Source organism: Oncorhynchus masou, chromosome 17 (genome assembly GCF_036934945.1).
Source record: "Oncorhynchus masou masou isolate Uvic2021 chromosome 17, UVic_Omas_1.1, whole genome shotgun sequence".
Classification (NCBI taxonomy): domain Eukaryota; kingdom Metazoa; phylum Chordata; class Actinopteri; order Salmoniformes; family Salmonidae; genus Oncorhynchus; species Oncorhynchus masou.
Window position 1 is genome coordinate 3,135,725 of NC_088228.1, and position 27,999 is coordinate 3,163,723.

The 27,999-nt window shown below is 43.0% G+C and overlaps 1 protein-coding gene and 1 long non-coding RNA gene across 2 annotated transcripts; one reads left to right on the top strand and one right to left on the bottom strand.

Moving 5' to 3' along the window:
• Positions 1 to 23,907, top strand: LOC135558330 (uncharacterized). The gene is made up of 2 exons (XR_010458343.1): positions 1 to 275; positions 22,984 to 23,907. It is a non-coding gene; the product is annotated as an uncharacterized LOC135558330 (long non-coding RNA).
• On the bottom strand, positions 8,367 to 27,999 carry LOC135558329 (NADH dehydrogenase [ubiquinone] flavoprotein 2, mitochondrial-like). The gene is made up of 8 exons (XM_064992068.1): positions 27,879 to 27,999; positions 27,173 to 27,235; positions 24,217 to 24,279; positions 23,908 to 24,024; positions 23,022 to 23,190; positions 19,310 to 19,419; positions 15,986 to 16,062; positions 8,367 to 9,623 (listed from the first exon to the last, which is right to left on the bottom strand). The coding sequence occupies exons 1-8, from the start codon at positions 27,918 to 27,920 to the stop codon at positions 9,530 to 9,532; spliced, it is 735 nt and encodes a 244-aa protein (XP_064848140.1). The 5' UTR covers positions 27,921 to 27,999; the 3' UTR covers positions 8,367 to 9,529.

The following is a 27,999-nucleotide window of genomic DNA, read 5'->3' on the forward strand; positions in this document are numbered from 1 at the left end:
CAAGCTATTTACCACATTTTAAACATTTCCCGGAACTGATAGAAATGGCTTCGATATCATAATAAAAAATAAAATAAATCTTCGTTAGGTTAGTATGTACATTTTAAAGTCGTGTTTTATTGCGTGTATAGACACCGAATGGTGAGCATTTTGCAAGTCAACTTTTGGGGTGCATCGGAGAGGGAGAGGTGGGTGACGCTGGGCGCGTCATCCTTTCCGCTCCGCGGCTTTAGGGAATGTTTTTCGAACATGTCGAATGAAGATATAACAGAGAGGTAAAATCTGACTATGTGCATTCAATTGTCATTTATATAAATGCATAGACACTGTATTCTAGTTCCGTCGATGTGTTGCATCATTCCTGCCGCTCTGTCTATATGGAATTGTTGTGGCGCAGTGATATTTGCATTATATGGGTATTAAAGCGCATGCGCGATTGCGAGAACATTATGAAAGATTGTCTATTATATTGACAAGAGATTCGAGTGCCCGCTCGAACAATAGAAATACATGTCCTCAAAGATGGAAGGCATGAGGAGGAGGGGGCGAGATCAGGTGGGATCATTCTAGCCAATGAGAGGGTAGATACGCGTGTATATACAGGCCATAGAGATAGGACTCATCTTTGTTATCTGTGTCAGTATAGCGTCCGTGACGCTGTTGCATTGAAAGCCATCTTCATTTTCTTCCTCTTCTTCATTGGATGATAATTCTCAACTCATAGGTATCCCCATCCATTTGACACATTTAAAATTGTCGAAGGCCTCAATTGCAATGTCCATGCTATAAGCGGTTATACCCATCATGAGTCTTCTATCTATCTCTATGACAACAGACAACTCTGATTTAAAGTCGTTTTTTTAATCAAACTTGCCAAAATGCCACATGCGTCTAGCCTGAAGACTCACGGTACCACTGTGATGTCTTATGTCATCTTCACAGAGTATTGCTGCGCTACAAAACAGACAGTTGGAACTTTCGACCGGTGTCGCCCCCAGCCTCCTGCCTGCTGTGTACTGGAGACCTCCTTGCTAGCAAACAGTGCCTGGCAGGCAAGAGCAAAGTACACTGTCTACCAGTGTCCTACTAGCTACCTATCCTGCCTGCTGTGTCCTAGTTAGTTAGCTAACCAGCTAGCACACAGTGTCCTTCGCTCCCGCTTGCCAAACACGTGCCCTCGCTGTCGTAACAGAACTGCGGGAAAACAGCCCGACAGGCCGGGGGCAAAGGACACCGGTGTCCTAGCTATCTCTAGTTAGTTACCTATTTTGCTTGCTATGTACCAGAGTCGTAGCTAGCTAGCAGCCAGTGTCCTAAATGCCTGGCGTTGAACAACTGCCCTCGTTAACAGAACTGCAGGAAAACAGTGCCCGACAGACGAGGGCGAAGGACACTGTCTACCGGTGTGCTAGCTACCTACCTATCCCCACCTCCTGCTTGCACAGTGTACCGGAGTCCTATCTTTCTAACTAGCTAGCTAGCACCCAGTGTCCTAAATGCTTACAGAACAACTGCCATCATTAACAGAACTGCGGGGAAACAGTGCCCGACAGGCGAGGCCGAAGGACAGTCTGCCTCTTCTTCTGTGGGTTTATCTGCGGTTGGCATCCAAGGGTGCATTACCTCCACCTATTGTACTGAAGTGCCTCCTCCTCCTAGCTTTGAAATGGACCAATAGAAACAGAAAGAGGTGTTCCTGCAGATGCAGGAATGTCCATGTTCAGGAAACCCCAAAGTGCAAAATATTACCTTTTCATTCAAGACAGGATAAATATATTGTATCAAGTGATAAAACATGTTTTGTTTTAGTTACATTTTTTTTTCTCCCTCAACTCCGCTAGCTAAAAGCGAGGCTAGGTCGAAGATACCACTGTAGCTAGCGACCTCAACCTAATAACCTAATAAAAACAAACGTCATTACCATCACGATAAACTTAAACAGGAGGAGGCAAGTCATAATACAATTGGCTTAGTTGCCAATTTATTATTTAACATTACTAGTACAATAGTACTCCCTTATCGGAATGGGTAACTGTTTACAAGTTGCTAGCAAAATGCATGACATCTGACATAACGGGGCGGCTGGGTAGCCTAGTAACCGGAAGGTTACGTTGGACTAGTAACCAGAAGGTTGCAAGTTCAAATCCCCTACCTGACAAGGTACAAATCTGTCATTCTGCCCCTGAACAGTCAGTTAACAGGCCGTCATTGTAAATAAGAATGTGTTCTTAACTGACTTGCCTAGTAAAATAAAAAATAACGTAACAGAGTGCTTATGGGTAAAGCCTCGTTCACATTACACAAGTCCCACCGTTACTACAGATGTCATGCATTTCAATGGGGACGTCCACAACGGCGTGGAATCGTAACACCTTGCGGTTTAAGGCTCCATTTGTGAGACACATTTTCCAAACTTTGCGTCGTCCTCAGTCCATCCAGAGTCTGTCAGATATACTTTTGAGGAGATGGGGAAACCCCATTGGAATCGTATTAACGCCCATTGTGTACGTTGCCCATTTGTCGTAATGGGTAGCGCAGTGCATTCAGGGTGATTCTAGGACAAAGAGAGGACTCCTTCAAGGAGTGAATGGGAGTCAATTGGACGCTGGCTAAAATACCCAGCATTAGCATGAAATTCGTGAACAAGAAATACAAGGTTACCATTTTATTTTTTTTTGAGATGTGACATAATTAGCACTTCATGGCTACAGACGTGAGTGCTACGGGTCTGTAGTCATATAGGCAGGTTGCCTTTGTGTATTTATTTTGCCATGTTGGTATTACAGACTCAATCAGGGACATGTTGAAAATGTCAGTGAAGACACCTGCCACCCACGACTGCATGGCCAGGCACGACTCCAACACCATCATTAAGTTTGCAGACGATACAACAGTGGTAGGCCTGATCACCGACAACGACGAGACAGCCTATAGGGAGGAGGTCAGAGACCTGGCCGGGTGGTGCCATAATGACAACCTATCTCTCAGCATAGCCAAGACTAAGGAGATGATTGTGGACTACAGGAAAAGGAGGACTGAGCACGCCCCCATTCTCATCGACAGGGCTGTAGTGGAGCAGGTTAAGAGCTTCAAGTTCCTTGGTGTCCATATCACCAACAAACTAGAATGGTCCAAACACAACAAGACAGTCGTGAAGAGGGCAAGACAAAGCCTATTCCCCCTCAGGAAACTAAAAAGATTTGGCATGGGTCCTTAGATCCTCAAAAGGTTCTACAGCTGCAACATCGAGAGCTGGTTGCATCACTGCCTGGTATGGCAACTGCTCGCCTTCTGACCGCAAGGCGCTACAGAGGGTAGTGCGTACGGCCCTGTACATCACTGGGGCTAAGCTTCCTGCCATCCAGGACCTCTACACCAGGCGGTGTCAGTGGAAGGACCTAAAAATGGTCAAAGACCCTAGCCACTCCAGTCATAGACTGTTCTCTCATCGCAAATGGTACCGGAGTGCCAAGTCTAGGAAAAAAAGGCTTCTCAACAGTTTTTACCCCCAAGCCGTAAGACTCCTGAACAGCCAATCAAATGGCTACCCGGACTATTTGCATTGTGTCCCGCCACCCCCTCTTTTACTACTGCTACTCTCTGTTCATCATATATGCATAGTCACTTTTACCATATACACTTGTACATACTACCTCAATCAGCCTGACTACCCGGTGCCTGTATACAGCCTCTCTACTATATGTAGCCTCACTACTATATGTAGCCTCACTACTATATGTAGCCTCTCTACTATATGTAGCCTCTCTACTATATGTAGCCTCTCTACTGTATGTAGCCTCTCTACTGTATATAGCCTCTCTACTGTATGTAGCCTCGCTACTGTATATAGCCTCTACTGTATGTAGCCTCGCTACTGTATGTCGCCTCGCTACTGTATATAGCCTCGCTACTGTATATAGCCTCCCTACTGTATATAGCCTCGCTACTGTATGTCGCCTCGCTACTGTATGTCGCCTCGCTACTGTATGTCGCCTCGCTACTGTATGTCGCCTCGCTACTGTATATAGCCTCGCTACTGTATGTCGCCTCGCTACGGTATATAGCCTCGCTACTGTATATAGCCTCGCTACTGTATGTCGCCTCGCTACTGTATATAGCCTCGCTACTGTATATAGCCTCGCTACTGTATGTCGCCTCGCTACTGTATGTCGCCTCGCTACTGTATGTCGCCTCGCTACTGTATGTCGCCTCGCTACTGTATGTCGCCTCGCTACTGTATATAGCCTCGCTACTGTATATAGCCTCGCTACTGTATATAGCCTCGCTACTGTATTTAGCCTCTACTGTATATAGCCTCTCTGCTGTATATAGCCTCTCTACTGTATAAAGCCTCCCTACTATATAATTTCTATTCGATCGAATGAGCCTCACGTAGCAAATTAGCAATACATTTTTTTGTTGTCAACCAAATTTGACACGCACTGGCTTCCATACAGAAACCTCACCATATCATGGGCTTATTTTCATGGACAACTTTTGGGCGGAATAAAACCTCTTGCTTTGCCTCTTCCTCTCTGACATTATGTTGCAGGAGATGAACAAGTTTAAAATCACAAGAGGAAAATTGGAGATGGGTTGGGGGGGGGGGGGGGGGGCAGTGGCTAGACACTGCCACAAGCCATCAAGGCTTGAATGGCTTTTGCAGTTGAAACATAAGGGCCATTTGTGGGGGTTGCGATGGTATTGAACAGGAGGTCATTGCATCATATCTATCTATGCTTCAGAAGGATCATACACAGTTTCTGCAGTTCCATTGCAGGAGTGTTTGTTTACAAACAGTACCAGTCAAAAGTTTGGACACACCTACTCATTCAAGGGTTTTTCTTTATTTTTTACATTGTAGAATAATAGTGAAGACATCTAAACTATGAAATAACACATAAGGAATCATGTACTAACCAAAAGCTGTGTTTAACATATCAAAATATATTTTAAATTTGATATTCTTCAAAGGAGCAACCCTTTGCCAAAATGATAGCTTTGCGCACTCTTGGCATTCTCTCAACCAACTTCACCTGGAATGCTTTTCCAACAGTCTTGAATGAGTTCCCACATATGCTGAGCACTTGTTGGCTGCATTTCCTTCACTCTGCAGTCCAACTCAACCCAAACCATCTCAATTGGATTGAGGTCGGGTGATTGTGGAGGCCAGGTCATCTGATGCAGCACTCCATCACTCTCCTTATCAAATAACCTTTACACAGCCTGGAGGTGTGTTGGGTAATTTTCTTGTTGAAAAACAAACGATAGTGACACTAAGAGCAAACCAGATGGGATATCGCTACAGTAGCCATGCTGGTTCAGTGTGCCTTGAATTCAGATTTGTATTTTTTTTTAACTTTTACCTTTTTCTCCCCAATTACGTGGTATCCATTTGGTAGTTACAGTCTTGTGTCATCGCTGCAACTCCCGTACGGAATCGGGAGGGGCAAAGGTCGAGAGCCATACAAGCCGGATTACCTGCCACTCCACTGTGTCAGCGGAAACACCGTACACCTGGCGACTGTGTCAGCGTGCATGCACCTGGCCCGCTAGAGCATGATGGGACAAGGACATCGCTGCGGGCCAAAACCCTCCCCTAACCTGGACGACGCTGGGCCAATTGTGTGCCGCCCCATGGGTCTCCAGGTCGCAGTCGCACTTGAAGAAAAGTTCTTGACATTTTCCAGATTGACTGACCTTCATGTCTTAAAGTAATGATGGATTGTCGTATCTCTTTGCTTATTTGAGCTCTTCTTGCCATAATGTAGACTTGAGCTGTGTTCGAATACCCATTTTAACATAGTGTATACTACATATTTAATGAGTATATACTACATACTATTAGTTCATTTTAGTATACTGGAAACGAATGGTATCCTTTCAGTTGTCTACCGGAAAGTTGATGCTTTCGCTATGCAACCGCTTGTTATTTTAACAAATTACTAAACATTTTACGATTTCGGGTTTGTTCGTAAATTCAGACTCTCGGAGCGTTCAGAGCGCACACTGGACGCTCTGGCGGAGGAGCTACGGTTGATCCGAGGGTTCAACCGGCAGTCAAGCACTAAAGCTAACTGGCTAACGTTGGCTAGCTACGTCCAGATACATCATGAGAGAACACCACACTCTGACCATTTTACTCCCCCTAGCAGAGCTGGTTAGGTTGTTTGTGTTATCCAGAGCGTTGGTGACTAAATGTGCTGCTGGCAACAATTTTAATTATGCTTTTTAGTTTTGTTTGCAGACACCGGCCATATTCAACAGGTATTTAGTGTTCGTAAATTCATCAGTTACTCTGCGGGATCTGAAATCAGAGTAGATAGCTAAGTGGTAAAGTCATACGATTCAATGGCTAATGATGTCAATAAACGTTGTTGGGTAGTTAGCTAGCTACATGCCATGCAGTATATTAACTAACATACTGGTACATACTGCTGTAATGCTATGTGATCCATAATGATAGAGTAGCTAACATACTGGTACATACTGCTGTAATGCTATGTGGTCCATAAGGATAGAGTAGCTAACATACTGGTACATACTGCTGTAATGCTATGTGGTCCATAAGGATAGAGTAGCTAACATACTGGTACATACTGCTGTAATGCTATGTGGTCCATAAGGATAGAGTAGCTAACATACTGGTACATACTGCTGTAATGCTATGTGGTCCATAAGGATAGAGTAGCTAACATGCTGGTACATACTGCTGTAATGCTATGTGGTCCATAAGGATAGAGTAGCTAACATACTGCTGTAATGCTATGTGGTCCATAAGGATACAGTAGCTAACATACTGGTACATACTGCTGTAATGCTATGTGGTCCATAAGGATAGAGTAGCTAACATACTGCTGTAATGCTATGTGGTCCATAAGGATAGAGTAGCTAACATACTGGTACATACTGCTGTAGTGCTATGTGGTCCATAAGGATAGAGTAGCTAACATACTGGTACATACTGCTGTAATGCTATGTGGTCCATAAGGATAGAGTAGCTAACATACTGGTACATACTGCTGTAATGCTATGTGGTCCATAAGGATAGAGTAGCTAACACACTGCTGTAATGCTATGTGGTCCATAAGGATAGAGTAGCTAACACACTGCTGTAATGCTATGTGGTCCATAAGGATAGAGTAGCTAACATACTGGTACATACTGCTGTAATGCTATGTGGTCCATAAGGATAGAGTAGCTAACACACTGCTGTAATGCTATGTGGTCCATAAGGATAGAGTAGCTAACACACTGCTGTAATGCTATGTGGTCCATAAGGATAGAGTAGCTAACACACTGCTGTAATGCTATGTGGTCCATAAGGATACAGTAGCTAACATACTGGTACATACTGCTGTAATGCTATGTGGTCCATAAGGATAGAGTAGCTAACATACTGCTGTAATGCTATGTGGTCCATAAGGATAGAGTAGCTAACATACTGGTACATACTGCTGTAGTGCTATGTGGTCCATAAGGATAGAGTAGCTAACATACTGGTACATACTGCTGTAATGCTATGTGGTCCATAAGGATAGAGTAGCTAACATACTGGTACATACTGCTGTAATGCTATGTGGTCCATAAGGATAGAGTAGCTAACACACTGCTGTAATGCTATGTGGTCCATAAGGATAGAGTAGCTAACACACTGCTGTAATGCTATGTGGTCCATAAGGATAGAGTAGCTAACATACTGCTGTAATGCTATGTGGTCCATAAGGATAGAGTAGCTAACATACTGCTGTAATGCTATGTGGTCCATAAGGATAGAGTAGCTAACATACTGCTGTAATGCTATGTGGTCCATAAGGATAGAGTAGCTAACATACTGCTGTAATGCTATGTGGTCCATAAGGATAGATTAGCTAACATACTGCTGTAATGCTATGTGGTCCATAAGGATAGAGTAGCTAACATACTGGTACATACTGCTGTAATGCTATGTGGTCCATAAGGATAGAGTAGCTAACATACTGGTACATACTGCTGTAATGCTATGTGGTCCATAAGGATAGAGTAGCTAACATACTGGTACATACTGCTGTAATGCTATGTGGTCCATAAGGATAGAGTAGCTAACATACTGCTGTAATGCTATGTGGTCCATAAGGATAGAGTAGCTAACATACTGCTGTAATGCTATGTGGTCCATAAGGATAGAGTAGCTAACATACTGGTACATACTGCTGTAATGCTATGTGGTCCATAAGGATAGAGTAGCTAACATACTGGTACATACTGCTGTAATGCTATGTGGTCCATAAGGATAGAGTAGCTAACATACTGGTACATACTGCTGTAATGCTAATGCGGTATGTAAGGATAGCATAGCTAACAAATTCTCAGCCAACAATAACGTGTAACGTATTTGAAAAGGCATTACTTTATTACATATTTCAATTTTCTTAACATATGTTATGAGCAATGAATTTGTGTCTGACTTTGGCTGCATATTTTCCACCATTTTTAATCTAATCTAAAAACCTGAAGCCACGCCCATTTTCTGAATAATTGCATTAAGGGTCCTATAAGCAAGTAAATAGTGTCCACTGCACGTATACTTAGTATTTTGGCGAATTTAGTACGTCATCCGGGAGCTTTTGGCATACTAAACTATGACCAATAAGTATACTATATACTCAATTCACTTCACAAATAGTAGCATTAGGGAAGTTAGTATGAGTATTCAAACACAGCTTTGGTCTTACCAAATAGGGATATCTTTCTGTATACCACCCCTACCTTGTCACAGCACAACTGATTGGCTCAAACAAGGCACACCTGTTAATTGAAATGCATTCCAGGTGACTACCTCGTGAAGCTGGTTGAGAGAATGCCAAGAGTGTGCAAAGTTGTCATTAAGCCAAATGGTGGCTACTTTGAAAAATCTCAAAAATATTTTGATGTAATACTCATGATTCCATGTGTTATTTCATAGTTTTTCTTCTATTCTACAATGTAGAACATATTAAAACAAAGAAAAACCCTGGAATGACTAGGTGTGTCCACTTTTGACTGGTACTGTACGCATTTTACCTCATCAATTGATGCTCTCAATAAGAATACATTTCTGTGCGAGGCTTGTGGCAACTTGAACAAAATTCACTTATGAGTTCCTATTCTTTCCGGCAGTTTTTTTTTCTGACTTTTAAATGATTCATAGTTTCTTGATCTGCATGTCGTTGAGTGTGGTGTAGTAAACGTTTTCTAATAGAAATACTGTATCAAATTGGTGTCGACCTAGATTTCTCTTTGAGACAGATAAATCGTGTCTTATCTAAATTGACACACAAGGAGACAGTCTGACGCCCATTGACATTTTATTTACAATATTATTATTATTTCCACTGTGAAGTTAGGTGTTCCCCTGAACAGAACGGTTCTTATACATTGTGTGTGTATGTATGTATATATATATATATTTATTTATTTTATCCGATACATTACTTTTAACTGGAGCCCTATGGTCTTCGGTAGTGCACTATATAGGGGCTAAGGAGTTGTTGAAATACACTGTAGGTCTCTATAGATCAGCTCTGACACCGAAACCAGGTCCAGGGGGAGGCTCAGACAGACTCGTCAGTCCTCCTGCTGGCTCGCAGGAGAAACGCCCGTTCCTGGAAGATAAAAAAATAAAATAAAAAAATAGATAGAATGTGAGTCTATATACAGTATATTTCATTCTAGATGAAATAATCAAACCCTGGTCAAGTGTATCATTAGTAATTTAATTCGCTGATAAAACACGGCATTCTATTGCAGCCTGAGCTCCAAAGCCTGGAATATGTTTAAATTTTTTATTTAACCTTTATTTAACCAGGGAGGCCAGTTGAGAAGTTCTCATTTATCAAGATGTATGACAAAACATTTTTTTAATTTAAATATGGTTAGGTGAAATACATGTTTTTTATATATAAATACAGTAAAAACCAACTAGTAGTATTCAACCATCAACCCTGTGTGTGTAACAAGCACTAGTGATTGTCTAACAATTTATAGGGATGTGCATCTCTCCTTTCATGAACCATTCAATACGCATCTATATACACATATCTACACACACACCTATACACACACACCTATACATACACACACACACACACCTATACACACACACACACACACACCTATACACACACACACACCTATACACACACACACACCTATACACATACACACCTATACACACACCTATACACACACACACACACACCTATACACACACACCTATACACACACACACACACACACACCTATATACACACACACACACACACACACACACACACACACACCTATACACACACACCTGGGCTCTGTTACGATACAGGAACGTCAACTTTAGGGCTGAACCCATTTAGTCGACTGGTCGAGTTTGTTTTCGTCCAGCAGTTAACAGAACAATGAATGAAATGGCCTCTTGGATTGCACTGACACCGCCGACACCCCTTTGGTTTCTATACTGCTGCTACTCGCTGTGTATTCTCTATGGGCTGAGTAGGTGACTTTCTAAATATAATCCGTTAGATACCCTGTCCAGTTGTAAATCAGTAACGTAACTTTTTTGATTACCCCCAAAACTCAGTAACGTAATCTGATTACATTCAGTTACTTTTAGATTACTTTCCCTTTAAAATGCATTAGAAGAAGACATAAATGTATGTTACCAATTTGTTTGTTTGATTGTTGTTTATGATTATTGTCATGGAGGACTGATTGTTGTTTATGATTGTGTTGTCATGGAGGACTGATTTGTTGTTTATGATTGTGTTGTCATGGAGGACTGATTTGTTGTTTATGATTGTGTTGTCATGGAGGACTGACTGGGCTCATTGATTCCAGTTGAAAAACGAACGCTGAGCTCATGGAATGGCCTGCTTTGAGCACTACTGAAAAGGACTATTTACATGGGAAAAATCAATACCATATTCTGCATTTACGACAGGAATATATTGTTTACCTTTTAGTTGGTGACACTTTGATATCTTGATAATATGCAGTTGTTTAAAGGGAAAATCAGTTTTGGTATAAAGCTGAGGGAAGGGCCTGGAGAAATGTAACCAGTCTCAGATTAATAGACAGAGAAATGGACGCAAGGCCTGATCATCCATGATGTCAACATTATAGTTATAACCATGTTATGACTATGCAGGACTGACCATCCATGATGTCAACATTATAGTTATAACCATGTTATGAGGCTATACAGGACTGACCATCCATGATATCATTATAGTTATAACCATGTTATGAGGCTATACAGGACTGACCATCCATGATATCAACATTATAGTTATAACCATGTTATTCTATAGGCTGGGATCCTCACTATGCAGCTGTTCTATAGGCTGGGATCCTCACTATGCAGCTGTTGTTCTATAGGCTGGGATCCTCACTATGCAGCTGTTGTTCTATAGGCTGGGATCCTCACTATGCAGCTGTTGTTCTATAGGCTGGGATCCTCACTATGCAGCTGTTGTTCTATAGGCTGGGATCCTCACTATGCAGCTGTTATTCTATAGGCTGGGATCCTCACTATGCAGCTGTTGTTCTATAGGCTGGGATCCTCACTATGCAGCTGTTGTTCTATAGGCTGGGATCCTCACTATGCAGCTGTTGTTCTATAGGCTGGGATCCTCACTATGCAGCTGTTGTTCTATAGGCTGGGATCCTCACTATGCAGCTGTTGCAAGAGCACATTTTTCACTGGCTGTCGACCGGGTTTCAAAAACAATGATTGATCGGCAGCTTAAACTTCTTGAATTCAACCATTATTGGGTTCAAATACACATTTAGATTTGTGAACAGCCGTCCACAACAACCCCAATCCGTAAGGCGCAAATAGCTAAAAGAGAGAGCAGCAGTGTGATTCACATCAATGAGCTATGTAGATATTTAATTTTTTTAATTTTTTTATTTAACCTTTATTTAACTAGGTAAGTCAGTTAAGAACAAATTCTTATTTACAATGACGGCCTAGGAACAGTGGTTTAACTGCCTGTTCAGGGGCAGAACGACAGATTTGTACCTTGTCAGCTCGGGGATTCGAACTTGCAACCTTTCGATTACTAGTGCAACGCTCTAACCACTAGGCTACCCTGCCGCCTCTACACTCTAACCACTAGGCTACACTGCCGCCTCTACACTCTACCCACTAGGCTACCCTAGGCTATCAATAATAATCTGTATCGCCGTAGACTACACCACTGCTGTCATCCTTTACCTCCAAGCGTTTATTCAAGTTGGTTAATCTTTGGATGCCGACAGCAGTCGTACCATTGGAAGACATAGCATTGTTTCATAACTCCATTGTGTGAATTGTTTGTGTTTTATTGTTAGTGTCTATCAATGCCCCCATGACATGTGTCCCCAGTACTACATCTACCATTAAGTCATAATCTACAGTGTTCGTTACTTTGGTTACAGTCATTTCTCTTCATGCTTTCTGTATTCTTGTTGCAGTCTTCCTGGTCTCATTGTCGGAGTGGACACATTGTTTGCACAGCGCACAACTTATGATACACTTGTGAGAAACACGTAAATTCTGTCATTTTATTTATTTGTCTTCTCTTTGGAGCTCTCCTGTGAATGTTGAGTAAGGACAAGCACACAGAAGTAGACCTACAGACAACCTGATGACACATAGAAGTAGCCCTATAGACTACCTGATGACACATAGAAGTAGGCCTATAGACTACCTGGCCTGCATGCACACCTAGGTGTATAAATGTGCCCATTTGGGGATCTGATAGTATTTCTGATTGGCTTAAATCGCACCACCACCAATGAGCTGTGGAGCTTCTCAAAGTAATGTTTTCTTCACCTCAAACAGAAAGTGAACAAAGTCTGTTTTTCCATCCATTGATAATGTCAATAGTTCCTCAATGTATTTGAAAGATCTTTCCAGCTCTCTCCCTTTCGATAACCAGTCAGCGTGAAAGGGAACAATGTCATGCTCCGATCCAATAGATACACCATACAAATAGTCCTACCTGATTACTTCTTATCAGTGCTCTGATCCAATAGATACACCATACAAATAGTCCTACATGATTACTTCTTATCAGTGCTCTGATCTAATAGATACACCATACAAATAGTCCCACCTGATTACTTCTTATCAGTGCTCTGATCCAATAGATACACCATACAAATAGTCCTACCTGATTACTTCTTATCAGTGCTCTGATCCAATAGATACACCATACAAATAGTCCCACCTGATTACTTCTTATCAGTGCTCTGATCCAATAGATACACCATACAAATAGTCCCACCTGATTACTTCTTATCAGTGCTCTGATCCAATAGATACACCATACAAATAGTCCCACCTGATTACTTCTTATCAGTGCTCTGATCCAATAGATACACCATACAAATAGTCCCACCTGATTACTTCTTATCAGTGCTCTGATCCAATAGATACACCATACAAATAGTCCTACCTGATTACTTCTTATCAGTGCTCTGATCCAATAGATACACCATACAAATAGTCCCACCTGATTACTTCTTATCAGTGCTTGACTTGGACTGAAATATACAGTGGTGGAAGAAGTACCCCATTGTAAACGTATAGATACCCTAATAGAAAGTTACTCAAGTCACCCAGTAAAATAGTACTTGAGTAAAGTAAAAGTCAATGTATTTGGTTTTAAATATACTTAAGTATCAAAAAGTAAATGTAATTGCTAAAATATATTTAAGTATCAAAAGTAGAAATTAAAGTAGAAATAATTTCTTATTCCTTATATTAAGCGGCATAATTTTCTTGTTTTTAAAATGTACAGATAGCCAGGGGCACACCCCAACGTCATTTACAAAAGATGCATTTGTGTTTAGTGAGTCCGCCAGACCAGAGGAAGTAGGAATGTTCTCTGTTTAGTGAGTCCTCCAGACCAGAGGAAGTAGCAATGACCAGGGATGTTCTCTGTTTAGTGAGTCTGCCAGATCAGAGGCAGTAGGAATGACCAGGGATGTTCTCTGTTTAGTGAGTCCTCCAGACCAGAGGCAGTAGGGATGACCAGGGATGTTCTCTGTTTAGTGAGTCCTCCAGACCAGAGGAAGTAGGAATGACCAGGGATGTTCTCTGTTTAGTGAGTCCTCTAGACCAGAGGCAGTAGGGATGACCAGGGATGTTCTCTGTTTAGTGAGTCCTCCAGACCAGAGGAAGTAGGAATGACCAGGGATGTTCTCTGTTTAGTGAGTCCGCCAGACCAGAGGCAGTAGCAATGACCAGGGATGTTCTCTTGATACGTGGGTCAATTTCCCTGTCCTGCTAAGCATTCAAAATGTAACGAGTAATTTGGCTCATCAGGGAAAATATATGGGAATTAAAAAAGTACAATATTTTCTTTAGGAATGGTGAAGTAAATGTAAAGATACCCCAACAAAACTACTTAAGTATTTTACACCACTGGAAATAGGTTCCGGTACTCATTTTGAATGCTGGTACTGTATTATATTTAGGAGTTCCACAATACTGTTTTAGATAAGTCTATAAAGAACTCCACAACACTGTTGAGATTATATTCTATAAAGAGGGACAGGACCTCCACAATACTGTTGAGATAATAGTCTATAAAGAGGGACAGGACCTCCACAATACTGTTTTAGATAGTCTATAAAGAGGGACAGGAGCTCCACAATACTGTTTTAGATAGTCTATAAAGAGGGACAGGAGCTCAAGCAGTAGAAAATGTGAGGCGCTGGTACTCCACTCCAGTGAGCTCCTACCAAGGTCAAGCACTGCTTCTTATCCTGTACGCAAATAGCCTACAGCTGTGGAAACTGAGCGGCCCTGAATATTTTATACATTGTTGCAAGCTGACCCAAGTTAGTTGACACAATGTTTCAAATTCATTGCAGACAGGCCATGGAGCAAATGTGATTTATAGGATATAGATTTTTTTAATCAGGATATTTTCTACCGGCAGTCTGCAAGGTTTTTATTTGTTGGCTTTATGTAGATTATTTTTTTACATATTGGCATTCGCAATAGAAGTTACTTTTTTAGGATTATAATTTTTCATTTAGATATAATTTTGATTGAGATATGAAGACATTATTATAAATTAAGTGAAACTGTTTCACAAAAAAAAAATTTGAAAATCATAACTGTAGAAGTGGTCAGACAAATTGGCATGAGAAAAGGTTGCCTATGTTGCCTATGACAACACAGTTACATGCATAACGTTCGATAAGGATACTAAACTGAAGAAGAGGACATATCAATTCGGTCACAACAGATAGGAGATATTTTCGGGGAAATGGCGGTTTTCATAACTTTTTTTATTTTTTTATTTTTACCCCGTTTTCTCCCCAATTTCGTGGTATCCAATTGTTTTTTTTTTAGTAGCACTATCTTGTCTCATCGCTACAACTCCCGTACGGGCTCGTGAGAGACGAAGGTTGAAAGTCATGCGTCCTCCGATACACAACCCAACCAAGCTGCACTGCTTCTTAACACAGCGCCCATCCAACCCGGAAGCCAGCCGCACCAATGTGTCGGAGGAAACACCGTGCACCTGGCAACCTTGGTTAGCGCGCACTGCGCCCGGCCCACCACAGGAGTCACTGGTGAGCGATGAGACAAGGACATCCCTACCGGCCAACCCCTTCCTAACCCGGACAATTGTGCGTCGCCCCACGGACCTCCCGGTCGGGGGCGGGTTACGACAGAGCCTGGGCGCGAACCCAGAGTCTCTGGTGGCACAGCTGACCCATGAATGCTTAATTTGGATCGGTTTGAGCTCCCGGACTAGTGCACTGCCATCTTAAACATTTGAACCAGGGACCGATGGTGAAATCGTTACATCCCCAAACAGTCTTCATAGTCCCCTGCTAGACAAGTAACATAATGCCGTTGCATTGCATGGACAGGACGAGCACCAGTCCAGTTCTCGTCATTATAGTTCCCTGCTAAACAACATGCTGTTTGTGTTCACGAGACAGACAGGAGGGTAGACGTTCATACCTGGGCCCAGGCGGAGGGACGTTCCCAGCTTTCAGCTCATCAATGATCTGATCGATGTCTTTTGGACTCAGGTCTTCCTGGAAAGCAGAGGACAGAAACGTCACAAAAACATCCTATCGCCTCAACACCAGTCTATTTACCCAGTATCGCCTCAACACCAGTCTATTTACCCAGTAACGCCTCAACACCAGTCCATTTACCCAGTATCGCCACGACCCCAGCCTACTTACCCAGTATCGCCACGACCCCAGCCTATTTACCCAGTAACACCATCCTGTCGCCACAACACCAGTCTATTTACCCAGTATCGCCACGACCCCAGCCTATTTACCCAGTAACACCATCCTGTCGCCACGACCCCAGCCTATTTACCCAGTAACGCCACGACCCCAGCCTATTTACCCAGTAGCGCCACGACCCCAGCCTATTTACCCAGTAACGCCACGACCCCAGCCTATTTACCCAGTAACGCCACGACCCCAGCCTATTTACCCAGTAACGCCACGACCCCAGCCTATTTACCCAGTAACGCCACGACCCCAGCCTATTTACCCAGTAACGCCACGACCCCAGCCTATTTACCCAGTAACGCCACGACCCCAGCCTATTTACCCAGTAACGCCACGACCCCAGCCTATTTACCCAGTAACGCCACGACCCCAGCCTATTTACCCAGTAACGCCACGACCCCAGCCTATTTACCCAGTAACGCCACGACCCCAGCCTATTTACCCAGTATCGCCACAACACCCTGCCCTGATTTTAAAAGCAGTGGTTCACGCTTTGTTTCACGCGAATCCACGGTTTCTGGTTTGGGAATGTTTTAATCGTTGCTATGGGAACGACATCTTCAACGCACGTTCTAATGAACTCGCACACCGAATCAGCGTATTCGTCAATGTTGTTGTCTGACGCAATACGAAACATGTCCCAGTCCACGTGATGGAAGCAGTCTTGGGGTGTGGAATCAGCTTGGTCGGACCAGCGTTGGACAGACCTCAGCGTGGGAGCTTCTTGTTTTAGTTTCTGTCTGTAGGCAGGGATCAGCAAAATGGAGTCGTGGTCAGCTTTTCCGAAAGGAGGGCGGGGCAGGGCCTTATATGCGTCGCGGGAAGTTAGAATAGCAATGATCCAAGGTTTTGCCAGCCCTGGTTGCGCAATCGATATGCTGATACAATTTAGGGAGTCTTGTTTTCAGATTAGCCTTGTTAAAATCTACAGCTACAATGAATGCAGCCTCAGGATGTATGGATTCCAGTTTGCAAAGAGTCAAATAAAGTTTGTTCAGAGCCATCGATGTGTTCCTGTATGTTTTTGTGATCACACCACGTCTCGTTAGCCATAAGGCATACGCCCCCACCACTCTTCTTACCAGAAAGATGTTTGTTTCTGTCGGCGCGATGCGTGGAGAAACCCGCTGGCTGCACCGACTCCGATAGCGTCTCTCCAGTGAGCCATGTTTCCGTGAAGAAAAGAACGTTACAGTCTCTGATGTCCCTCTGGAATGCTACCCTTGCTCGGATTTCATCAACCTTGTTGTCAAGTGACTGGACATTGGCGAGAAGAATGCTAGGGAGGGGTGCACGATGTGCCCGTCTCCGGAGTCTGACCAGAAGACCGCTTCGTTTCCCTCTTTTACGAAGTCGGTTTTTTTGGGTCGCCGGCTGGGATCCATTCCGCTGTCCTGGTTGAAAGGCAGAACACAGGATCCGCTTCGCAAAAGTCATATTCTTGGTCGCAAGGATGGTGAGTTGACGCTGCTCTTATATTCAGTAGTTCTTCTCGACTGTATGTAATGAAACCTAAGATGACCTGGTGTTGTGGTGATAGGATGGCGTTACTGGGTAAATAGCCTGGTGTTGAGGCGACAGGATGGCGTTACTGGGTAAATAGCCTGGTGTTGAGGCGACAGGGGGGCGTTACTGGGTAAATAGCCTGGGGTCGTGGCGATACTGGGTAAATAGCCTGGTGTTGTGGCGTTACTGGGTAAATAGCCTGGTGTTGTGGCGTTACTGGGTAAATAGCCTGGTGTTGTGGCGTTACTGGGTAAATAGCCTGGTGTTGTGGCGTTACTGGGTAAATAGCCTGGTGTTGTGGCGTTACTGGGTAAATAGCCTGGTGTTGTGGCGTTACTGGGTAAATAGCCTGGTGTTGTGGCGTTACTGGGTAAATAGCCTGGTGTTGTGGCGTTACTGGGTAAATAGCCTGGTGTTGTGGCGTTACTGGGTAAATAGCCTGGTGTTGTGGCGTTACTGGGTAAATAGCCTGGTGTTGTGGCGTTACTGGGTAAATAGCCTGGTGTTGTGGCGTTACTGGGTAAATAGCCTGGTGTTGTGGCGTTACTGGGTAAATAGCCTGGTGTTGTGGCGTTACTGGGTAAATAGCCTGGTGTTGTGGCGTTACTGGGTAAATAGCCTGGTGTTGTGGCATTACTGGGTAAATAGCCTGGTGTTGTGGCATTACTGGGTAAATAGCCTGGTGTTGTGGCATTACTGGGTAAATAGCCTGGTGTTGTGGCATTACTGGGTAAATAGCCTGGTGTTGTGGCATTACTGGGTAAATAGCCTGGTGTTGTGGCGTTACTGGGTAAATAGCCTGGTGTTGTGGCATTACTGGGTAAATAGCCTGGTGTTGTGGCGTTACTGGGTAAATAGCCTGGTGTTGTGGCGTTACTGGGTAAATAGCCTGGTGTTGTGGCGTTACTGGGTAAATAGCCTGGTGTTGTGGCGTTACTGGGTAAATAGCCTGGTGTTGTGGCATTACTGGGTAAATAGCCTGGTGTTGTGGCATTACTGGGTAAATAGCCTGGTGTTGTGGCGTTACTGGGTAAATAGCCTGGTGTTGTGGCGTTACTGGGTAAATAGCCTGGTGTTGTGGCGTTACTGGGTAAATAGCCTGGTGTTGTGGCGTTACTGGGTAAATAGCCTGGTGTTGTGGCGTTACTGGGTAAATAGACTGGTGTTGTGGCGTTACTGGGTAAATAGACTGGTGTTGTGGCGTTACTGGGTAAATAGCCTGGTGTTGTGGCGTTACTGGGTAAATAGCCTGGTGTTGTGGCGTTACTGGGTAAATAGCCTGGTGTTGTGGCGTTACTGGGTAAATAGCCTGGTGTTGTGGCGTTACTGGGTAAATAGCCTGGTGTTGTGGCGTTACTGGGTAAATAGCCTGGTGTTGTGGCGTTACTGGGTAAATAGCCTGGTGTTGTGGCGTTACTGGGTAAATAGCCTGGTGTTGTGGCGTTACTGGGTAAATAGCCTGGTGTTGTGTTTTGTCCACTCCGTGTATATCGTTGTGTTTTTTTGTGTGAAGCAGAGAATAACTCACGTAGTAGTTGTCGTTGATCTGGACCATGGGAGTGTTAACACAGGCACCGAGACACTCCACCTCTATTAGAGAGAACATCTTGTCTGACGTCATCCCTCCTACCTTAATGCCTGAGGGAAAAAAAATGTTTTTTAAAAGGTCAAATGTAGCCATTTTTTTATCTCAATATCTAAATGTTTTCTGGGTAACTGTTAGCGTCACTGATTGTTTTCATTGAAAATGTTTAAAAAATATATAAAAAAATAAATAGATTCTTAGCAAAAATAAATGTCTTAAGCAAGAATTTAGCTAAGACAGTTTGGGAGTGGTCTGAGTGGGGAGGGGAAAAGTGAAAACGTGCTGTTATTGGCAGAGAGGTTTGGAACTCTTTCTTATTGGTCCATTAACTCATTTACTGCCTGGTGATGTCACCGTGTAGGCCAAAACTCCATCCCACTAAAACAGGTTGAAGTGTCAGGTGGTCTTTTCAAACAGTTCTTACAGTAAATGGGGCATTATCATAATTTTCACAGTATTATTCCAAACTCTGTGTGGAGATAAATATATAGAAAAACACAAAACAATCATGTTTTTGATTACACTGGGCCTTTAACATAGTACTAATTACACTGATCTGATGGAAGAATTGGTGAACTGGGATCTCGATAGCCGGGTCTCAGATCTGTTGGTATTGTTACCTAATCCATTCCATAAGGAGCTGGCAACAGACCAGAAACGGACAGGCACCCAGGCTATATTAAAGGACTAGAAACACAGGCACCCAGGCTATATTAAAGAGATCAGAAACAGACAGGGACCCAGGCTATATTAAAGAGATCAGAAACAGACAGGCACCCAGGCTATATTAAAGAGACCAGAAACGGACTGACTCCCAGGCTATATTAAAGAGACCAGAAACGGACTGACACCCAGGCTATATTAAAGAGACCAGAAACGGACTGACACCCAGGCTATATTAAAGAGATCAGAAACAGACAGGCACCCAGGCTATATTAAAGAGACCAGAAACGGACAGACACCCAGGCTATATTAAAGAGACCAGAAAACGGACTGACTCCCAGGCTATATTAAAGAGACCAGAAACGGACTGACACCCAGGCTATATTAAAGAGACCAGAAACGGACTGACACCCAGGCTATATTAAAGAGACCAGAAACGGACTGACTCCCAGGCTATATTAAAGAGACCAGAAAACGGACTGACTCCCAGGCTATATTAAAGAGACCAGAAACGGACTGACTCCCAGGCTATATTAAAGGACTAGAAACAGACAGGCACCCAGGCTATATTAAAGGACTAGAAACTGACAGGCACCCAGGCTATATTAAAGAGATCAGAAACAGACAGGCACCCAGGCTATATTAGAGATCAGAAACAAACAATCTACCTATCATCGTTAAATAATAGAACAATGATTCAAATACAATACATATAACATAATAATCGTTTTCCTCCACAGCTAGCTTAAAGCTTCTGAACACATCTACACAGAACAACAATATAAACACAACAATGTAAAGTGTTGGTCCTATGTTTCATGTGCTGAAATAAAAGATTCAAGACTTATTTCTCTAAAATGTTGTGAAACAAATTTGTTTATATCCCTGTTAGTGAGCATTTCTCCTTTGCCAAGATAATCCATCCACCTGACAGGTGTGGCATATCAAGAAACTGATAAAACAGCATGATCATTACACAGGTGCACCTTATGCTGGGGGCAAAGTTTTGTTACACAACACAATGCCACAGATGTTCAAGTTTTGAGGAAGCGTGCAATTGGCATGCTGACTGCAGGACTGTCGACCATAACTGTTGCCAGAGAATTGAATGTTCATTTCTCTATTAGAAGCCGTCGTTTTAAAGAATTTGGCAGTATGTCCAACCGGCCTCACATTCACAGACCACGTGTATGGCGTTGTGTGAGCGATCGGTTTGCTGACTTCAACGTTGTGAACAGAGTGCCCCATGGTGGGGTTATGGTATGGGGCAGGCATAAGTTACGGACAACAAACACACTTGCATTGTATCGATGGCAGTTTGAATGCACTTTTGAATGACGAGATCCTGAGGCCCAACATGCCACAGTCAACAGTCTGATCAACTCTACGCGAAGGAAATGTGTCGTGCTGCATGAGGCAAATGGTTTGTCACACTAGATACGGCCCGATTTTCTGATCCACGCCCCTACTTTTTAACATTTACATTTACATTTAAGTCATTTAGCAGACGCTCTTATCAAGAGCGACTTACAAATTGGTGAATTCACCTTCTGACATCCAGTGGAACAGCCACTTTACAATAGTGCATCTAAATCATTAAGGGGGGGGGGTGAGAAGGATTACTTATCCTATCCTAGGTATTCCTTGAAGAATTTTAATTTAAGGTTACCAACAAAAGCATATCTGTATTCCCAGTCATGTGAAATCCAAAGATTCGGGCCTAATGAATTTATTTAACCTGTCTGGCCCACCTGGGACACAACCGCACCCCCTGCCAACAATAAATGCAAATGCCAAATGCTAATAGCACTCGTTAAAACTCAAACGTTCATTAAAATTCACATGCGGGGTAGTCAATTCAAGCTACACTCGTTGTGAATCTAGCCAACGAGTCAGATTTGTAAAATGCTTTTCGGCGAAAGCATGAGTAGCTATTATCTGATAGCAGGCAACACGCCAAAATACCAGAAGGGACATAAACAAAGGAATTAGCGTAGCCGGCGCTACACAAAACGCAGAAATAAAATATAAAACATTCATTACCTTTGACGAGATTCTTTGTTGGCACTCCTATATGTCCCATAAACATCACAATTGGGTCTTTTTTTCGATTAAATCGGTCCTTGTGTACCCAAAATGTCAATTTATGAAGACCGTCAGATCCAGTAAAAACACATTTTTTAAACGCGACGTTATTTTTTTAAATTAAAAAAGTTGCCTATAAACTTTGACAAAACACTTCAAACTACTTTTGTAATCCAACTTTAGGTATTACTAAACGTTAATAAACGATCAAATTGATCACGGAGCGATCTGTATTCAATAGCAACAAGTTTGGGAAACGTAGTCAACTTTTCCGGTTCCATTGTTTACAGCTGTGGACTTGACAACCGGATGTGGCTATTACTCAGATGACCAACGATTTAGTTGCATCAAAATCACAACACTGGCGACATCGTGTGGAAGCTATAGGAACTGTATCCTCAGCCTTAAGTATTTTTCCTTCCAATAGACAATACATAGACTGGCGGATTGATTTTTTCTCCGTCGATTTTGTGACCAGGTTTTCTGGCGATTTTGACCACGGAACTCGTTCTGTTATAGTCACAGACACCATTGAACCAGTTCTAGAAACTTCAGAGTGTTTTCTATGCACACATACTAATCATATGCATATACTATATTCCTGGCATGAGTAGCAGGACGTTGAAATGTTGCACGATTTTTAACAGAATGTTGATAAAAGGAGCCCGATCTCTAATAGGTTTTAAATTGACTGATTTCCTCATGAACTGTAACTCCGTAAAAATCTTTGAAATTGTTGCGTTTCTATAAAATGTTTTTCCCCGATGTTTATATTTGCAGAACATCTACTTCGATGTTGTTCATCTGTCATAAATATACGCAGTCAAGACATCTGTTTTCCATCTCCACTTGTCTCCCCTTCATTCTAGGTCCATCTGTGAACCAAACGCGACAGTCGACCTCTTACCCAGTTTGTTCTGGAGGGCCTCCAGGATGCTGTCGGAGTCGCAAAGCATGCAGGGAGTTGTAGTGCAGATCTGGATGTGGTACTTGCCCACCGGCTGCCTCAGGAACATGGTGTAGAACGTCGCTACCTCATAGATCCTCATCGGAGGGACCTCAAGCACCTCGGCCACCTGGGAGAAAAAAAAGAGAAAAAAAAAGAGAGAGACACAGAGAGAGAGAGAGAGACACAGAGAGAGAGACACAGAGAGAGAGAGAGACACACAGAGAGAGAGAGAGACAAAAAACACTGTATATATATATATATATATATATATATATATATATGACATTTGTAATGTCTTTATTGTTTTGAAACTTCTGTATGTGTGGTGTCTACTGTTAATTTTTATTGTTTACCTTATTTGCTTTGGCAATGTTAACACATGTTTCCCATGCCAATAAAGCCCCTTGAATTGAATTGAATTGACACAGAGAGAGAGAGAGAGACACAGAGAGAGAGAGAGACACAGAGAGAGAGAGAGACACAGAGAGAGAGAGAGACACAGAGAGAGAGAGAGACACAGAGAGAGAGAGAGACACAGAGAGAGAGAGAGAGACAGAGAGAGAGACAGAGAGAGAGAGAGAGACAGAGAGAGAGAGAGACACAGAGAGAGAGAGAGACACAGAGAGAGAGAGGGAAACAATTCTGAAAAATGAAGGCTCGTGGACAGGAGGAGCGTTAATCTAATAATGGATGGAGTACTGAACACACCCCAAGTCTGCACAGGTTCTGTCGAATTATATTGTTCTACAAATCGTTGCCAAACAGCAAAAAAAAAAAATGAACATACTCTATTCTAAAAACAGACTGATGCCTCAGGATATTGATTGATAGATTGATGAATGACCTTGTTCATGGCTGAGATGGGGAGCCATCCATGCTGTCTCTGAGCCAGGTCCAACACAGGGATGGTGGCGGCCTGTTTGTGGCCCTCTGGGTACATACTAATGATAGCATCAATCCTCTAAAAACAACGACAAAACAGCTTTTCATTAGTGAGGCTTTATGATGTCCACAAGAACAGAGAATGTGACCTTTTTTTTTTATAAAGCTTCCTGTTCAAAACGATTTATAAAGATGTGATAAAAGTGATGGTTTTCAAAGTTGAGTCTGACGTGCAGGTATTTCTCTGATGGTCGTGTTGTCGTCGACTCACCTTCAGGTTCTCCGCTGTGAACTCAAAGGGAGTGTCTGGGTTGTTTTCAGGGGTATCCCTGTGCTGCAGTAGAAGAAAACGTATCACACATCAGTCATCACATTGATGAACAGCAATATCTCATTGAGTTTCATAAGACATTTTACTTACCAGGCACAAACTAAAACATGTTAGTTAAACTGTTAAATTTGTAAACAAAGTAATCGTGTAAGGAAAAGCCAATAGGAAAAGCCAATATTTAGATCATTTAGAAGGCGTGGTAAAGAATAGGGGACAAATCCCTCAGGCCCCTCAGACCATGGACCTCCCAGCCAGTTCCACTGCATTTATGTTCCCCTCTAATCAGGGTCTGGACCTCCCAGCCAGTTCCACTGCATTTATGTTCCCCTCTAATCAGGGTCTGGACCTCCCAGCCAGTTCCACTGCATTTATGTTCTCCTCTAATCAGGGTCTGGACCTCCCAGCCAGTTCCACTGCATTTATGTTCTCCTCTAATCAGGGTCTGGACCTCCCAGCCAGTTCCACTGCATTTATGTTCTCCTCTAATCAGGGTCTGGACCTCCCAGCCAGTTCCACTGCATTTATGTTCCCCTCTAATCAGGGTCTGGACCTCGCAGCCAGTTCCACTGCATTTATGTTCTCCTCTAATCAGGGTCTGGACCTCCCAGCCAGTTCCACTGCATTTATGTTCCCCTCTAATCAGGGTCTGGACCTCCCATCCAGTTCCACTGCATTTATGTTCTCCTCTAATCAGGGTCTGGTTTAGACCTGGGACACCAGGTGGGTGAGTCTCCTCTAATCAGGGACTGGTTTAGACCAGGGACACCAGGTGGGTGAGTCCCCTCTAATCAGTGACTAATTTAGACTAGGGACACCAGGTGGGTGATTCCCCTCTAATCAGGGACTAATTTAGACCAGGGACACCAGGTGGGTGAGTCCCCTCTAATCAGGGACTAATTTAGACCAGGTACACCAGGTGGGTGATTCCCCTCTAATCAGGGACTAATTTAGACCAGGGACACCAGGTTGGTGAGTCCCCTCTAATCAGGGACTAATTTAGACCAGGGACACCAGGTGGGTGAGTCTCCTCTAATCAGGGTCTGGTTTAGACCAGGGACACCAGGTGGGTGAGTCTCCTAATCAGGGTCTGGTTTAGACCAGGGACACCGGGTGGGTGATTCTCCTCTAATCAGGGTCTGGTTTAGACCAGGGACACCAGGTGGGTGATATTAATGATCAGGTAGAACAGAGAACCAGCAGGCTCTGGACCCCTGGTAAAGGCTATTGAGATGTCTCCTGTACCTCTTCCCTGAGGGACAGTTGTATCCAACAACACATTGTGGCACGACAGGCAGTGGTGGTGCATAAACTTGTCTCTGCAGGGTAGCCTAGTGGTTAGAGTGTAGAGGCGGCAGGGTAGCCTAGTGGTTTGAGCGTTGGACTAATAACCGAAAGGTTGCAAGTTCAAATCCCTGAGCTGACAAGGTACAAATCTGTCGTTCTGCACCTGAACAGGCAGTTAACCCACTGTTCCTAGGCCGTCATTGAAAATAAGAATTTGTTCTTAACTGACTTGCCTAGTAAAATAAAGGTAAAATAACAAAAATATACACTGCCCCATTGTGGACAGTTGTGTAATAGTCCTATCCATGTTTTATTTAAATCTGACTAAATGCATAATTTCAAAACGGATTTGATTGTAGTTTACATTGGCAGTCCTTGGGACCACAACGGGTGCCCATTTTGGTTTAACACTACACAGCGGATTCAAATGATCAAAGCTTAATGATGAGTTGATTTTTTTGAATCCGCTGTGTAGTGTTTGAGGGGCAAAAACCAAAATGTGCACCCCTTGGGAAACCCTACACGGACACGCAGCGTCCTCTACACGGACACGCAGCGTCCTCTACACGGACACGCAGCGTCCTCTACACGGACACGCAGCGTCCTCTACACAGCGTCCTCTACACAGCGTCCTCTACACAGCGTCCTCTACACTGGTAGTTATGAAAAGTGGCTTATCAAAGAAAGGATCATACACAGGTAACTACCCCCAAAAAAGGAAACACAAATGAGGGATGCACAGAGTATTAAAAGCAGATGCTTCCACACAGGTGAGTTCATTAAGCAATTAACATCCGATCATGCTTAGGGTCATGTATAAAAATGCTGGTCAGGCCATTATTTTAGCAACCATGGCTATGCCCTCATAGAATGACAATGCCCCCCATCCGCAGGGCACCAGTGGTCACTGGTTGTTTTAGCCGTCTCAGACTCCAGAGCTCAAACCAATTGAACGCTTATGGGAGATTCTGGAGCGGCGCCCATCATGGGCAAGAAATAGATTGTTTTTAATCAAATCAATTAAAGTAGTAGAAAGCGATCAACGTTCTCCTTCTGAAACTGAACATAGGCTGGACCGTGCACAAGATGGTGAATTTTTGGGACGAGGCTTCATCAATAACGCCAAGAGTGTGAGCCATTTTAAGAATCTCAAATATAAACTGTTTTGATTTGTTTAACACTTTTTTTTGGTTACTACATGATCCAAATCAAAGGTTATTTGTCACCTTTGTGAAATGCTTTACAGGCCCTTAACCAACCATGCAGGTTTGACATATGTGTTTTCTCATAGTTTTGATGTCTTCACTATTATTTTACAATGTAGAAAATAGTAAAAATAAAGTAAAACCCTGGAATGAGTAGATGTGTGCAAATTTTTTACTGGTAATGTATATGGGGAAATTTAGCAATTAGGATTAGTTATCTGTAACGGTTATTGTAAATGAAGCATTGTTGCACACTGTTGGCATACATTTTGGATAAATGGATAAAAAAAATTGTTACTCCTCAAACAGTCAAATTGAAATGCTCATCCCTACTTTACTAAGCGGTCTTGTGAAAAGCCTGACTCAAACCTAGAACCAAGCTATGAGGTTACAGATCCTGCACTCACCACGAAGATGCCCCCAGCTCCAGCTCTGGCGGCAGACCGGTGAACGCTCCTGACCTGCCTAGCCTGGGAACATGGGAAGAAGAAGAGACACGTATCAAATCAACTGATCATGTGCACTAGGAGGTTGGATTCTGTGGAATACCAACCAAGACACATTATAGGTTTTACATGAAAACATTTGATTAAAAAAGACTTCCGATACTAATCTCGGGTTACCCAGAAGTAAACGTCTCTCGTCACTTCCTGTTAGAATCTGTCCACGAGAAATGACTTCAAAACTATCAGGAAGGTTTTGCTGAACGATGGATGCAACAGTGGCAATTCTGATCAGTGTGATTCAAACTGATGAAGAAGTTGCGATGTAGCAGTGCATCAGTTTGTAGTGTTTATGAACTCGCCAGTCAGCTAACGGTGCAAGGCTCTTTACCGTAACTAACTTAACCAGTCAGAAAAACACAGCCAGCTATAGTAGCAAGTTAACTTGCAAGGACAAGATATATTTTCACAAGCATTCAAACAATAGTATTGTTCACATTAATATTGAACTAAATCATTACTCTAATTAGTAACTATCGTGTTAGCTAACTATCGTGTTAGCTTGTCCTTGTCAAGTGTCATGCAAACATATCTCTTTCTTCATCAAACATAACTACCGGTTCTTCATTTCTAGAATTAGCCTAACACGAGTACTTTGTTACAGGCATACCGTTAGGGAAACAGCAGATCGAAATGCAGAAGATAGAAACATCTTCAAAGCGTAGCTGGTTTTGCCCCCTTGACACAACGCTTATGTGACCACAGCTCGATTGAGAGGGTCTGGTTTAACG